This window comes from Podarcis vaucheri (genome assembly GCF_965113315.1).
Source record: "Podarcis vaucheri genome assembly, chromosome: 2".
Taxonomy (NCBI): Eukaryota; Metazoa; Chordata; class Lepidosauria; order Squamata; family Lacertidae; genus Podarcis; species Podarcis vaucheri.
Window position 1 is genome coordinate 98,091,184 of NC_138760.1, and position 16,042 is coordinate 98,107,225.

The following is a 16,042-nucleotide window of genomic DNA, read 5'->3' on the forward strand; positions in this document are numbered from 1 at the left end:
TCAGGCCTGATTGCCTTCTGGATCTGGCCTGCGGACAGTCCAGGAATTGTCACGTGGATCACCAGCACACGTGTTCTTTCCCTCTCCCTCACACGGCGGCGGCTCCTCCCTCCCTCCCTCCTCCTGGCTTCTCCCTGCCTTGCCTAGAGGAGGAAGGGGGCTGGGCTTTGTTGGTGCCAGCACCAGCAGAGCTCGAGCAGCCGCCATTTTAAGCAGCCCCTCTCCGGAGCCCTTTCACTCGCTGCTCATTGTCCCTCCGCCACCGCCAGCCCCTGCCACTCACAAGACACAGGTAAGCAGCCACCGGAGCTCGTGGTGCTCTTGCATCATTTCCCCCCCTTCAAAATATAGTCCGGCCCCCCCACAAGGTCTGAGGGACAGTGTACTGGCCCCCTGCTGAAAAAGTCTGCTGACCCCTAGCCTAAGTGGTCCTGTGAGTTTATATCAGCCAAGGTGCACCCGCCTGCCCTACACCTGATGCCTGGTGTGGAGTAGGAAAAGACATGGCTCTACCAAAATGGGGGTTCATTGAGCCTTTGAAAGAGCTACCATGGCTATCAGTGTTGCAAAGGCAGAATGCTTAGCCAGCCCTTCCAGTTGGCTGATTGACAGCACTGTGCTGTTGTCCTCATTGTTTGATTTAAATTTGTATGGGCAAAGGAAAATGGCTTACACTGAGCATTAAGGTAAAGGTAACGGGACCCCTGACCATTAGGTCCAGTCGTGACCGACTCTGGGGTTGTGGCACTCATCTTGCTTTACTGGCCAAGGGAGCCAGCATACAGCTTCCGGTCATGTGGCCAGTATGACTAAGCCGCTTCTGGCAAACAAGAGCACTGCAAGGAAATGGCGTTTACTTTCCCACTGGAGTGGTACCTATTTATCTACTTGCACTTTGATGTGCTTTCGAACTGCTAGGTTGGCAGGAGCAGGGAGCGAGCAACAGGAGCTCATCCCGTCGCAGGGATTCGAACCGCTGACCTTCTGATCAGCAAGTCCTAGGCTTGCGCCACCTGCGTCCCACTCAGTGTAATGCGTACACTGAGCATTACTGGGACATAAAGCAGCAGACAGGTGAATGGCCCTGCCCAACTATCAAGGCTGGCCTTGTGGGATGAGTTTGGTGAGGATCTGGGCCACCAATAGGTTCCAGCTGTAGCTGCTGCACCTATGCTCCTGTTTGATTGTTTTTATCATGATATCCTTATCTGCCTTGAAGGTTTCCACTATAAAAGGCTGCAGAGAAATGCTTGAATAAATACTGTCACAGTGCAGGCTGTCTGGGGGAGGAAAAAAAAAACAATTTCCAATAGATGGATGTCATGAAACGTTGGTCCAAACTACGGAACAAATATATTATACCACTACAGTTGCCATAGCTCCCTCAAAAGAATCCTGGGATTTTTAATTTAATGAGTAAAAAGGATTCCGTATTAAGTATATTTAGTCTTTTCCACAGCACTACATTTCCCAGGGTTCGGTGAGAAGACATAATTATCGTTAAACTATCTTAAGTCTCTCCTGTGTGTTATGCCCAAAGTCACAATTCTGTAAGCCTTTCTTGTTTTCTGAAAGGCAGCATAGGAATAAATTCTAACTAAAATTAGTAAATCTCATATCAAATGTTCACCCCGTAACAGCCGCCAACATGAAAACCAGCAATAGCAGGAAATGTACTGGGGCACTCTGTATCTTGAACTCCGATTTCATTTTGGAGAGCAGCTGTCTCACTGTCCCAAGTCAAAATTGTTGTAACATTTCCAAAAAAATTGAGAATGGAATTTATTTTCTGGTCCCATTCCAACACTGGACAATGATAAAATTGCTGCCAGTTTAGCTTTCAAATTTCAGGCTCCAAATCTATCTCTGTTATAATCACCTGTAACTGGATCAGTAACTGATCTTGGCTACTTGAATGATCCAGGTGCAACACCCCTTTGATAGCTAATGAGCCAAAATGACCAATGCATGACATCAAGGGGACTGGTTTTTCATTTTCTGAGTAAGCCAGCATATTTAGCTGAAGTGGCCATTGCACAGCACAAAAAAACCCCATTGGTTTGGGTTCATGTTTCTTTTCTGCAAGCTATCACTTGCACATTATTGCACATGTGCATTGCTGAGCAATGGTTAAAACTAGGGGGAAGTGAAAGAACATATGTAATTTTTAACCCCATCCTGCCCAACTAAGTGACCCACTGAAGTGCCACAGGAAGGCAGGATGTGCCTATGCAAATTTGTAAAAGGGCAAAACTTGCAAGCAAATTGCCACTGCCTGACCCTAGATGAAATGTCATGAGGTGAAACTGTGTTCACACCAAGGGGTACAGGGAATCAGTACATCCACAAGCCCTCAGGGTTTTCAGCAAAGTACATTCTCACATAAAAAACTGCCTCTGCGCACATCCACATTCAGCATATTAACACCGCCATCAACATTTCAAACAGAACTAAATAAATAATTAGCGCATGTTGTTACCATTTAAGGTTCGATAGAAGACCCCCCTCCATATTTTGTACCAAATAATCAGTAGTACTTCATAGGCTGCTAGTTATCGAGCGTAGTAAACTCTCTCAAGCTGTGCTTTATGTTATTATCCATAGCAGCGGTTGGTGGGAACAGTAGTTTTACTACAACAACGGCAACAAAATTCAAATACCTCTTACAATCAGGTCTGCAGCAGCTGATAGCTTGTCCACACTTGTTTGCACCATGCAGACGTATTTTCCAGCGTGATTCAGCTGGATGCTTCTGATCATCAAATCACCAGCTGAATCCTGCTGATAAAGTAAGGGAAAGTGGTTACAATTACTTTTTAATGAGCTCTAAACATCATTATCACATGAAGGACAACTGTGGCTAATGGATTTATTTTACATCAGCTGATGAAAATGCTCATAATGCAACCCATAACCTATTTAATATATGTGAGCTTTCCTTGAAGATAAGAGCTGAAAGTATGGTTGCCTATAAGGGACACAGGAGCTTCGGGTCAGTCAAATTATTGCCACAAATGTGATTTGACAGATGGGGGGGGGGGACGGTGGGCTGTGCTCTGCCATACTCCAGACATCCAGTTTATAGCCTTCATTGCTATTCAGATGTCTGCATTCCTCCTACATCCATTTAACAAGTGAGCACCAGCACAAATTGGGACGCCTTTGTTAACAGCTTCCACAGTCTTTGTGCTGCAGCCAGCATTTCGATTGCCTAGCTTTTGTATTAAAAGGTCATGAGGACAGTGCTCTCTGAGGACATGTGCATTACCTAGCATGAAAGAAGGATAATTTGTTTTTCCAAATGCCAAATGCTCATGTATGATTAGCAATTGCAGGTAACTAATTATGGTTCTGCATGATTGTGTGACTCGAAAAACACACACACACCCAAACACATTTTCTCTGTCCATCAGGCACAGTGCTTAACAAGTTAGAAATCTAAGCATAAGATTGCAGTTGCAGCCCTTTAATTGAGAGATATTAATATAGTACATATTTTGGGGTTTGGGGATACAATTACGTGTAATTGCAAGCCACAGCTGTTATCACCGCTGCTATGCCCCCTGCAGGGCAGAACTTTTAAATGATTTATTTTATCTTCCACAGCTTTCCGCATTTCAGCACCTGTCTTGAAAGTCAAGGGATGGCAGCTAATGTTTGCAACACCAATTTCCTCTTCTGTTTGTGGAATGAAAACCAGTATGGCTCAGAGTTTACCTTGGATCTGGGATAGCTGGTTCCAGGTAGCACTGGCTTAATTTGCCTTGGGCAAATTCCTAGCGCTTGGCCTCAGCTTACCTTAAAATAGCTGATGACCATTTTACGTGAGGTAAAAAAAAATAAAGGCAGAGGGTAAAGCATTTTGAAAACAAAAATGCTTTATAAGTACCAGCAACAGGGACTACTGTTCAAATGGCTTTAAAATGAACTACCGTATTTTTCCATGTATAAGACTAGGATTTTTTACTTAAAAAAATAATGTTAAAAAGGGGGGCATTTTGAGAACAAACAGCGGTCACAAACCAAGGTTTGATCACAGCTTTTTTCCCTCAGGAACCACAATTTCCCTGAATTCAGACATAATGAAGAATTCTGATTAGTTTTAAACAGGAAGTGGGGGCTTCTCATCTCACGCTTATGCCAGAGAAGAGGCATGGGAGGAAGCATACAAGCCAGAGGCTTGGTGTCGCTCTTGCATGTACTGCTAAAACTAGGAGAAACTCAAACAGCATTGCATAAGGATGGCTATTAGACAGTGGCTAGGATCCAAAGAGCTGCTCATGAAAGGGGCTTGCACTAGCCCAGCGGAAATAGAGTTTTCTCCCATTTCAACAGCTGTCTCCTATGTCGTATCACAAGCTGTGTTTGAAGTTCCCTTTGATTATAAAGCAGTTTGCCATACATGAGGAGAGCAGGGAGGGGGCTGCTGTTTGGTAAGTCTAAGGGCTCCTTGTGATCATGAACAGTACCAGTTCTATAGCTCTTTGGATTCTGGTCCAAGTTTCCAAACTATTTCTGAAGCCTGATTCCCTTAACAGCCAGGGATAAGGGGGTGATTATGAGGATGGTTTAGAAGATGCTGTAGCAGCTGCTTGGATCATCTCTGGAACCCAAAGCATGGCTGAAAGTCTGCGTACACTAGACAATTGCAGCAGCAGAAGGGATAAAATAGAGCCTGATTATGTGGGCAGCATTTATTGCAAGACTGTAGGTAAGTTTCTGGGCTCTGGTGAGAAGGGTAAAGACAAAGTCATGTGCAGCCTCATATGATGCCATCAGAGCTGTACATTCCCATACAGGAGCCTTGCATTCTATGTAGTATAGAACCCACCCATTCTTATTTCAGTTTCAAAGAACAGCTTGCTGTCTCTGCCATTTTGGATTTTGGTAACACATATACTAAATATAAGCTGATCTCTATTATATAGAAAAGGTGGCAATCTGCCTCTCAGACACCATCTGCTTAGCAGTAATGGGTGGTATGCAAATAAGTATTACTCAGAGTAGATCTGTCGAAATTAATTGACATAACAGATTCGTGTTCATTAATTTCAGTGGGTCCACTTCCGTGTAGAGCTTAGTTGAATGTCATCCAATTTCTTTTTTTAAGCTGTGAAGGGTGGTGACAAATAATGCAAATAAGGATGGTGACAAATAATGCAAACTACTGCCAAATGCTTAAGACCTAACTTCACATTTGTTTCTATGTCAGTGCAAAGTTGAACATTTGTCATGATTTGCTAATGATCTTTAGCTTCTGAAAAGCAGAGAATTCTGAGAAATTACTCTTTGGACAATGCAACTGAGGAGATACACGCTAGCAAGACAACTGGAAATAATTAGGCTGCAATCCTGCCCCCAACCGTACCTTGATGTCATTGGGGGGGGGGGTGCGGGAGCAGGTAGGTTGTATTTCATATCCTCTCTGCCAGCTTTAGTAGTGCAGAGGACTACTGGTGAGGTGGGGTTTCACTGCAGCAGATGCCCCCAGCTTCACCTAAAATGGTAGTAAGCTACTGCTTGCAGTCCTCCAGCTGCCAGGAGAAAGGCCCTCAAACAGGCCATTTCAAAGCAGTGCAGCAGGAACTTGGCATCTGCATGATGCTAAGCTCCATGGATCCCATGAGGGTCTAACCCAGGGTTTTCCAAATTGGTTCTCCAGCTGTTTTTGGACTAATAATAATAATAATAATAATAAATTTTATTTATATCCCGCCCTCCCCAGCCGAAGCCGGGCTCAGGGCGGCTAACAACAATAAAAATAGTTCAACATTCTAAAACATTCATTATAACATTAATTAAATCAAATTAAAATCAAATTAATGGCAACCATCAAGCAAATTTTTGTGCAGATTGCCAGAGGAGGGGGTCAGGCTGCGCCCTGACAAAAGGCCTGGTGGAACAGCTCTGTCTTGCAGGCCCCGCGGAAGGATGCCAGGTCCTGCAGGGCTCTAGTCTCTTGTGACAGAGCGTTCCACCAGATTGGAGCCGCAGCCGAGAAGGCCCTGGCTCTAGTTGAGGCCAGCCTAACCTCTCTGAGGCCTGGGATCTTTAGGGTGTTTTTATTTGCAGACCGTAAATTTCTCTGTGGGACATACCAGGAGAGGCGGTCCCGTAGGTACGAGGGTCCTAGGCCGTATAGGGCTTTAAAGGTTAAAACCAGCACCTTAAACCTGATCCTGTACTCCACCGGGAGCCAGTGCAGCTGGTACAGCACCGGATGGATATGATCTCGCAGCGAAGACCCCGTAAGGAGTCTCGCTGCGGCATTCTGCACCCGCTGGAGTTTCTGGGTCAGTCTCAAGGGCAGCCCCACGTAGAGCGAGTTACAATAATCCAGTCTGGAGGTGACCGTCGCATGGATCACAGTGGCTAGGTCAGGGCGAGAGAGATAAGGAGCCAACTGCTTAGCCTGGCGGAGATGAAAAAATGCCGCCTTTGTTATAGCTGTAATCTGCGCCTCCATAGAGAGGGAGGTATCGAAGATTACACCCAAGCTCTTCACGGATGATGCTGGCACTAATTGCACCCCCGCAAGAGACGGGAGTTGCCCCCTCAATCCCATATCGCTCCGTCCCAGCCAGAGGACCTCTGTCTTCGAAGGATTTAACTTCAACCGGCTCCCACGTAACCATCCAGCCACAGCTTCCAGACATCTGGTCAGTGTATCTGGGGCCGAGTCAGGATGGCCATCCATCAACAGATAGAGTTGGGTGTCATCGGCATACTGATGGCAACCCAGCCCAAAACTCCGGACAAGCTGGGCGAGGGGGCGCATAAAGATGTTAAAAAGCATCGGGGAGAGAATCGCACCCTGAGGCACTCCACACACCAAGGAGTGGCGCGATGACAATTCCCCCCCAAGCGCCACCCTCTGTCCCCGACCGGAGAGAAACGAGCGCAGCCATTGAAGGACTGTGCCCTGGATCCCCACGTCGGCAAGGCGGCGGTCCAGGAGTTCGTGATCGACCATGTCAAAGGCTGCTGACAGGTCTAGAAGAATCAGCAGCCCCGACCCGCCTCGATCCAGCTGCCTGCGGAGATCATCTGTTAGGGCGACCAGAGCCGTCTCGGTCCCATGACCAGCGCGGAAGCCGGACTGGAATGGGTCGAGAGCAGATGTTTCATCCAGAAACCTACCAAGCTGTTCAGCAACCGCTCTCTCAATCACCTTACCCAGGAATGGAAGATTCGAAACCGGGCGGTAATTGGATAGATCTAAAGGATCTAATGATGTTTTCTTTAAGAGCGGACGCACCACTGCCTCCTTCAGCTCCCCTGGGAATATCCCAGTGCCAAGGGACAAATTGATGATATCACCCAGGGGGGCCCGCATCTCGTCTGGACACGCTCTAATCAGCCAGGACGGGCACGGGTCAAGAGGACAAGTGGTGGGCTTTCCAGCTTGGAGGAGTCTGTCCACATCAGCTGGGGATATCCGGTCAAAGTGGTCCAATACTGGACCCGAGGACAGTCGAGGGGCCTCCAGTTCCTTCATTGTATCCAAATTGGCAGGGAGGTCATGGCGGAGCAACAAGACCTTCTCCGCAAAAGAGCTCGCAAATGCCTCGCAGCTGTGTGCCGAATTGTTATTTAAATTTGGCTGTCCTTCGAGGGCCGTTAAAGACCTAATTATACTAAATAATTGCGCCGGGCGAGAGCTAGCGGAGGCAATGGAGGCCGAGAAGTAGGACTTCTTAGCGGCCTTCACTGCCATCTCGTAGGTTTTCATAAAAACCCTATAAGATGTTCTTGAAGCTCCGTCACGGGCACCCCGCCATACTCGCTCTAGCCGTCTGAGGTCCCGCTTCATTTTCCGAAGCTCCTCGGTAAACCAGGGAGCCCGGTTTCTGCGGGGTCGCAGAGGGCGCCTAGGTGCGATCTCATCGATGGCTGCCAGGAGCTGGATATTCCAGCCCTCAACAAGCTCAGTCAATGAGTCGCCAGGGGGAGCAAGGTCCCGCAAGGCCTGACGGAATCTATCAGGGTCCATCAGCCTCCGCGGGCGAGCCCAAATTGGCTCGCCACCTAAGCAGGGTGGGGGTGGAAAATCAATCCTGGCTTTCAGTGCATAGTGATCAGACCATGGCACCTTCATCGAGGGAGACATGATCACATCTATACCGGCGCCAAAGATCAAATCCAGCGTGTGGCCTGCTTGATGTGTGGGGCCCGAAACAAACTGGGAGAGCCCTAGTGTCGCCATGGAAGACACCAGGTCCAGAGCCTGTGAGGAGGGAGTGGCATCAGCATGGATGTTAAAGTCCCCCAGTACCAATAGGTTGGGGAACTCCAAGGCCCAGCCGGCCACCGCCTCCAGCAGGCCTGACAGGGTGGCTGCTGGTGCGCTAGGTGGCCGGTACACCAGCCAGACAGCCAAGCTCTCCTCGGAGCCCCACACTAGGCCAACACATTCAATGCCGGGGATCGATGGCGATGGTAGAGCCCTGAAAGAACAGTCTTCTCGGATTAATAATGCCACCCCTCCCCCCCGGCCCACAGTCCGCGACTGGTGGAGGACGGAGAAACCCGGGGGCGCCATCTCTCGTAAGGTAACAGTTTCCCCTTCGCGCACCCAGGTCTCCGTCACACAAGCCAGGTCAACCCCCTGCGAGGTGAAGAAGTCTCGCAGGGTGGCGGTTTTTTTGCCTATAGACCTGGCATTGCACAACACCAGTGACGGAGGTGAGTAATCCTTGCTCACCCTACCTTCGTCCCTCGGGATGGGGCGCAGATTGGAAGGGGTACGAGCATATCCATATCTCGATCCCCTTCGCCTATGACATCTGCCCCCACCGCCATACCTCCCTCGCCCCACTACGGTAGCAATCCCAGGCCTCAAACCAACCTCCATTTACAGAATAGAAACGAGTCAAATCAAAAACAATTGTACCAACACAACAAATCCCCACCCCACTCAACAGCCAACCCCAAACCAAAATAAAACAGAACAAAATAGAAATACATCAATAAAAACCACCGTTCATGGTGGTACAACAAAGTAAAAAGTAAAACCCCCTATAAAACATTTTAAAATATATAAAAACATTTTAAACATTTGCCGCGGCAACACCAGTGTCCTTAAAACAGTAGCGGTGGCGAGTGTGGGCCCCGCCCCCTAGACCTGAGAGGAGTGTGCCTACAGGAGGGAGCGGCCTTCCTCAACCCCCACGGTGAAGCCGCAGCAGTGGTGTCCCGGTGCCTCATGAGGCCTCTTAAGACAGGAGAGTCCTCCTGGGCAGCAGAGCGCAGCAGTCCCTGTGAGTCCTTCAGGCCCCGCCCCGGGCCAGATGGTGAGTGGCAGGAAGGAGCAGGGCCCTCAGACACCCACACAGGAGAGTCCTCCTGGGCAGCAGACGCAGCAGTCCTTATGAGGCCTCAGGCCCCGCCCCGGGCCAGATGGTGAGTGGCAGGGAGGAGCAGGGCCCTCAAACACTCACACAGGAGAGTCCTCCTGGGCAGCAGAGCGCAGCAGTCCCTGTGAGTCCTTCAGGCCCCGCCCCGGGCCAGATGGTGAGTGGCAGGGAGGAGCAGGGCCCTCAGACACCCACACAGGAGAGTCCTCCTGGGCAGCAGAGCGCAGCAGTCCCTGTGAGTCCCTCAGGCCCCGCCCCGGGCCAGATGGTGAGTGGCAGGAAGGAGCAGGGCCCTCAGACACCCACACAGGAGAGTCTGGCCTGGGGCGGGGCCTGAGGCCTCATAAGGACTGCTGCGTCTGCTGCCCAGGAGGACTCTCCTGTGTGGGTGTCTGAGGGCCCTGCTCCTTCCTGCCACTCACCATCTGGCCCGGGGCGGGGCCTCCTCTAAAATTCCTATCATCCCTGGACACTGCTAGCTACGGATGATGGGAGTTGTAGTCCAAAAACAGCTGGAGACCCAAGTTTGGAAAACCCTGGTCTAACCTGTTGGCCCCTGAGCTACACTAACTTGGAACTGATGGAGCAAAAGAAAAATGGTGATAAGGCATTCCTCCTATCTCACTGGTGGCAGAAGCTGGCAGGGTTTCGGGTCCAGCAGAGGATTCAGTGTCCAACTCTTCCCATGTCCCTCATTAGGAGTGGTCAGTTAAACATGGGTTTGTTTTCACAACAGGTATATCTACCGTATTTTTTGCACCATAACACTCACTTTTTTCCTCCTAAAAAGTAAGGGGAAATGTCTGTGCGTGTTATGGAGGGAATGCCTACGGGTGGCATGCCTACGGATTTTCCTCCTCTAAAAACTACATGCGTGTTATGGTCGGGTGCGTGTTATAGAGCAAAAAATACGGTATTCAGTGCACACATTCACACTGATATTCTTAAACAGTACAGTGGTACCTTGGGTTACATACGCTTCAGGTTACATATGCTTCAGGTTACAGACTCTGCTAAACCAGAAATAGTACCTTGGGTTAAGAACTTTGCTTCAGGATGAGAACAGAAATCATGCTCCGGCAGCACAGCAGCAGCAGGAGGCCCCATTAGCTAAAGTGGTGCTTCAGGTTAAGAACAGTTTCAGGTTAAGAACAGACCTCTGGAACGAATTAAGTACTTAACCCGAGATACCACTGTACTGGTTCACATCGGCAGCAAAGTACTTCTGTTCCGATTGCACTGTCAGTTCAAGGGAGAGTGAACTGTACTGGCACTGTAGACAGTACATAAATGAAGCATTTAATTGCTGGAGTTATTATGTTGCATACCATTACAGTATGAGTATGTAGGTGTGTACACACCCAGTGTTGGAAGCTGGCAGAGGCTGCATGCATACTATACCCTTAAAACATGTTCAAAGCACATTTCCCACACTCAAGGAATTCTGGGGAATGTAGTTTGTTAAGGGTTGCTCAGAACTGTAAATCTGTGAGGGGTAAAATGCAGTGTCCAGAATCCTTTGAGGGGAGGAAATGTGCTCTAGAGATATAAACACAGCTAGAGTTGTAGGTCTGCCCATAAACATATCTTGCTCATTGCTGAAATTCTCAGCACTCATAAAGAATTGCCTTGGTAGATTACTAATAGTGATACTTACCCCTCCAACTCTTTCAAAGTGATCCCCATCTTTTTCAAAGTCTATCAGGTGTCCATTAAATGACCAAGTAAATAGAATATCTAGCGGGTGATCATGAGATACCTGGCAAGGCAGAAGAATACTTTCGCCAGCAGTGACATCCATGCTGTTAGGTGCCACCATAAATCGTGTTGGATCTGCAGGTAATAAAGGACACCAAAGAAAGTAACTCACCTGATTTAAAAACAACAGTAACAGCGACACACACAGAGAGATTACAGCTCTTAAGTGGTCCTTAACTAAAGCAGGTTCAATGAGGTTTATACCAACAGTATGACCAGTAGTAAAAGGAAAATGACCCCTGGACAATTGAGTCCAGTCAAAGTCAACTATGAGATGCAGCGCTCATCTTGCTTCAGGCTGAGGGAGCCAGTGTTTGTCAGCAGACGGCTTTCTGGGTCATGTAGCCAGCCTAAACTACTTCTGGTGCAACAGGACACCGTGATGAGTGCCAGAGTACACGGAAACGCCATTTACCTTCTGGCCACAGTGGTACCTATTTATCTACTCACACTGGTATAGCAGTATCAGGTCACTGCACTGTTCCGCACTGACAAGTAGAGAGTAAACTGAGCTAGTAGTTTGGTCAGTGCAGAGGCAAGTTGTCATTACTGTTGAAAGCTACAGCTTGAGTGTATTTATTGCTGTATGGGTTTAAGTGTACCCCAAATTAAAATAATGATGGATTGACAAAATTGAGTTATATGCAACATTAGTCTTTATTGAAGTTCATAAATATGGCTATCTTAGGTCCATTAATTTCAATGTGTCTATTCTGACTATAGCTTAGTTGGATGCAGCTTACTGTGTTCTTTCTTAAAATCTCTAGTTCAAATACAGGTGATTATTCTGATTTTAGTATATTTCTCGTTTTTTGGGGGGTTTTTTAGAAACAAAACCAAACGTGTCAACTTATAAAATCAGTAACTAGGAAAATCCAGCAAGGCAGTTATGCTCATAGCCGTATACAAATAAAAAACATGCTTCAGAACCATACAGAGTAAAGGTATATCTAGCCAGATTAAGCACTTTTATATCCCATTGTTTTCAGTGGAAAGCTAAGCATGGACCAATGGTCACCTAGTCCAGCCCCCTGCAATGCAGGTATCTCAACTATAGCATCCATGACAGATGGTCATCCAAGCAACCTCTAATAATAATAATAATAATAATAATAATAATAATAATAATATACTCCACCCATCTGGCTGGTTTTCCCCAGCCATTCTGGGTAGCTTCCAACAGAATATTAAAATACAATGGAAATACAATGTAAAATACAATGAAAGAGAGTCCATTCCACTGTCAAGCAGCTCATACTGTCAGAAAGTTCTTCCTGATGTTGAGTCAGAATCTCCTTTCTTGTAACAGGAATCCATTGGTTCGGGTCCTATCCTCTGGAGCAGGAGAAAACAAGCTTGCTCCATCTTCCATGTTACAGCTGTTTAGATATTTGAAGATGGCTATCGTGTCTCCTCTCAGTCTTCTCTTATCCAGGCCAAACATACCCAACTCTCTCAACCGTTCCTCCTAAGGCTTGGTTTCCAGACTCTTGATCATCTTGGTCACCCTCCCCTGAAGCTAAGTAGGTGTTGAGCAGTTCTGCCTTTTCCCTGTCACCCAATAGCATCTCTCCATTTTCACTTGCCCATCAAATTATTTCTGGAGAATGCATTGTGTTTTGGTAGCAAGTCCTCTGTGTTGTGTGGTGTGTTGAAGTACAATTGTGGTTAAACTAAATTAAACAAGATAAGAATAAAATATAAGCAATAAACGTGTATTTTCAGTGTTTATAGAATTTACAGTGTGTTGCTGGTGACAAAGCAATAAAAGTTTTTTAAATGGCAGATTTGTGCAACCTTAATCTGCATGATGATAAAGTATGGGCCCTGTCTTTTTGAAACTGCTCTCACACACTTTGTTACATGTTTAAATATTATATTAAACCTTTACAACCCAGAAGCATATGGTACCATGTTGCAAAAACTGAATATTCTGCTCACATAAATAGTGAATTATTGTAAGGAATGTCTAGTATTAGAGTCTAAACAGAATACACTGCCTTGGTTTCTCCAGTAAGAACCCGAGGAAATGATTTTGCGTGGACAGGCGGAGTCCCCAGGTCCCGAGCGGCCCCCCTCCTGTCATGTGGAATAACGACTCAAGACAACGTGCTATGGGATTAAATTGGCCACAACTTTATTAAATTTCAAATGTGGGTAGACCTTGGCTCAGGCATTGGGTGTACTCCCTCCCCAGTCCCCAGCCGGGGACCTAGGGAGCTTCAGGGTTATCCAGTGGGGGGGGGGAATGGGCCAGCTCTGGAGAACATATGTTCAAGCAGAGATAGCCGCCCCCGTTACGCCGCCGCCGCAGGGGAGAGCAATGACGATCTTTCGGCGTACGGTCAAAGCCTCCCTTCAGAAACCCCTTTAACGGGGAACCCTGGTATCGCCGCTGCAAGAGGAAGATGAACAAAAGGATTCCGCCCAAGGCCTGATACCGCCAAAGTTGTGACATTTTGCTATGGGAAAGGTGAAACCTGCCAATGCAGGGAAATTCCTTTCCAGCCCATTGACAGCGACCTTAACGCAGCAGCGCCCGCATACCTGTAAGAAAAGTTAACCTGCAAAATCTGTGAAGAAAAGTTAACCTGCAAAATAAGGCATTAACTGAGGGTGGGTAGGGTGGGAGAAGCTCTGGAGCCAAGTGAGGATTCCCAGGTAAGATCCTCCCTCTATTGTGTGGGCAGGTAATCCCTCCCCCACCTGGCCTGATCTCCTTGGCAATGCTTCCCCCAGGTGGGATTGGACAACTGACTGGGGTAGGCGGAGACCTCCAGGTATCCCACCTGAGGGAAGGCAAAGCCAAGCCTATGCTGAATGGAGCCGCTCCAGATCCAGGGGCTGCGCGCGTCCACGCAAAGGTCGCCCCCCGTTTTATGCGGGGAGTGGTCATTATTAATAGATACTATTTGCATCTAGTCAATAGACACACAACCCAGGCAGCCAATGATATGTTATAAACATGAATAATGCAAGTATAAGGGTGGAACTATATGGTCTAAAAAACTTATATCATGTTTCCAAAGAGGAAAAATGGGACCTATTTTTCCAAATGGAAGCTTCATGCCAAAATCTCCCTGCACAGAGTATAGTGGAATGGACTACATGGCCTGGTCATGTCATTAGGCTGAGCACCTCTCCATCTGCCCATCAACAGGCAGTGATGCAGACTGGGAAGAAATACACCATAACATGACAGAAGGACTCAAAGTGACTTGTACCACACCTTTCTAAAGTGGGTACATGACACAGAGCTGCTATTTCACCAGTATGCCTAAGTTTCTTCTAACATATTGTTCTCACCTATGGAAAGAAAGGAAGTATTTGATGCAACGTATCAAGAGTCCTTGGGCCACCCTACTACATATTTACTTGATCTCTTAGTTCTGTTGTACTCAGCAACCCCTTCTAGGTTTGATGGAAGCCTGCAATAGAGATAGCTACATATTACCTCCAGTATCAGAAGCAATATGCCACTGAATATTAGCTAGCAATATAGCATGCTATCTTATACCAAGGCAGACCTGTGGTTTGTTGGTAGTGTCTACACTGATGGACAGTGGCTCGCCGGCATTTCAGAGAGAGGTCTCTCCCAGCCATACCAGGAGATGCTGGGGATTGACCTTGGAACCTTCTGCATGCTCTCCCACAGAGCCGCTGTGAAAACAGAATGCTGAGCTAGATTGGCCTCTGATGTATATAAGAAGTTCTCAGTAGGGTTCTCCTTAGATTGTTAGAATCATGCCATTTCTGAACATTTGTTTCCCTGACAGCCCTTTGTAACAAAATACCATGCAGGGTTTCAGATAAAATTAGGACTTTTAAAACCTTGGATGAGGCAATTGAAAGTTCTACCGAGGACTTAAAAACTGATTACAGACAATTGGATGAGTTTCACTGTATTTACAAAGGAAAAGTACACCAAGGAAAGATGAGATTCGGGAGGCAACCAGCTCTTTCTTATCAGGGCCTCTCTCATCTATATGGGTCTCATTCAAGCCGAGGGAACTTTAAGGGCAGGTTTTCTGATGAATTCCAGGCGACTCACAGCAACCTCTCAGTGATTTGCCGTATTGCTTTAGGCAAGTAAGTTAATTGCAATGCTCCTCAGTTTCTTTTTCAGCACAAGGAAGAAGCATTTATCCACTTGACGTGATTTAATGAGACCCGGTTAACAAATATGAACAGAGGAATAAGTTTCTCTAATGATTTTAGGAAACAGAAATGGCTTCAGTTAGACATCTAGTAGAGAAGAGGTCCAGAATTCACCACTCAGTACATGGATTCTAGGTGTAATTCCTTTGTCATTACAGAAATTCTCTCCTTTCCCTACCCCTTTCAACTCTTTTCTTAATCAATACCAACAAAACTGCAACATTGACATGCTACAAATACTCATCAAAGGGGAAATCTTGCTATGTACATTACATTACAGACTGAGTCCATCCACATTATCATTATCCTTTAATCACAATTTTGATGGCTACCTTAACATGTGATCTCAACACATGTTGTGTCCCTAAATGGTCTTCTCCAAAATGTCAAATACTATAAATGAGATAGATGACAATAAAAACACTATGACTGTACTGCCATACAAATGGAAGGGTTTCTGATCCCTTCCATTGAAGTAATTGAAGTAAGGGGGAGGAGATTTTTACAATTCCCCCTCTCCTGTAGCCCTCGTCACAGCTCCATCCAGAAAATCTGTGTGAGCTGCAGGAGGAAGCCGAGGTGAGGAAAACTCACCTCCATTCTACATCCATTAGAGAGCCTCCACTAGATTAATGACTATTATATGAACAGAAAAACACAATTGGCTGCAACCCTTCATCTTTACAAGGGCTACTTACATAGTACAAAAATTACTCATACATACTCATTAAATGCAACCATCCATTCCTTGGTTTGTTCTGGACTGTTGA

At 46.8% G+C, this 16,042-nt stretch overlaps 1 protein-coding gene across 12 annotated transcripts in view; it reads right to left on the reverse strand.

Moving 5' to 3' along the window:
* Nucleotides 1-16,042, reverse strand: part of LOC309524607 (contactin-4) — a 547,669-nt gene that overhangs the window by 21,022 nt on the left and 510,605 nt on the right. For 11 of the 12 annotated variants that reach the window (XM_082209344.1, XM_082209337.1, XM_082209343.1 and 8 more), the window contains 2 exons: nucleotides 11,014-11,189; nucleotides 2,661-2,781 (listed from right to left, as the gene is read on the reverse strand). In XM_082209344.1, the coding sequence (XP_082065470.1) occupies nucleotides 2,661-2,781; nucleotides 11,014-11,189 (297 nt within the window). The remainder of the gene's footprint in view (nucleotides 1-2,660; nucleotides 2,782-11,013; nucleotides 11,190-16,042) is intronic. The other variant, XM_082209342.1, reaches the window with a different exon arrangement.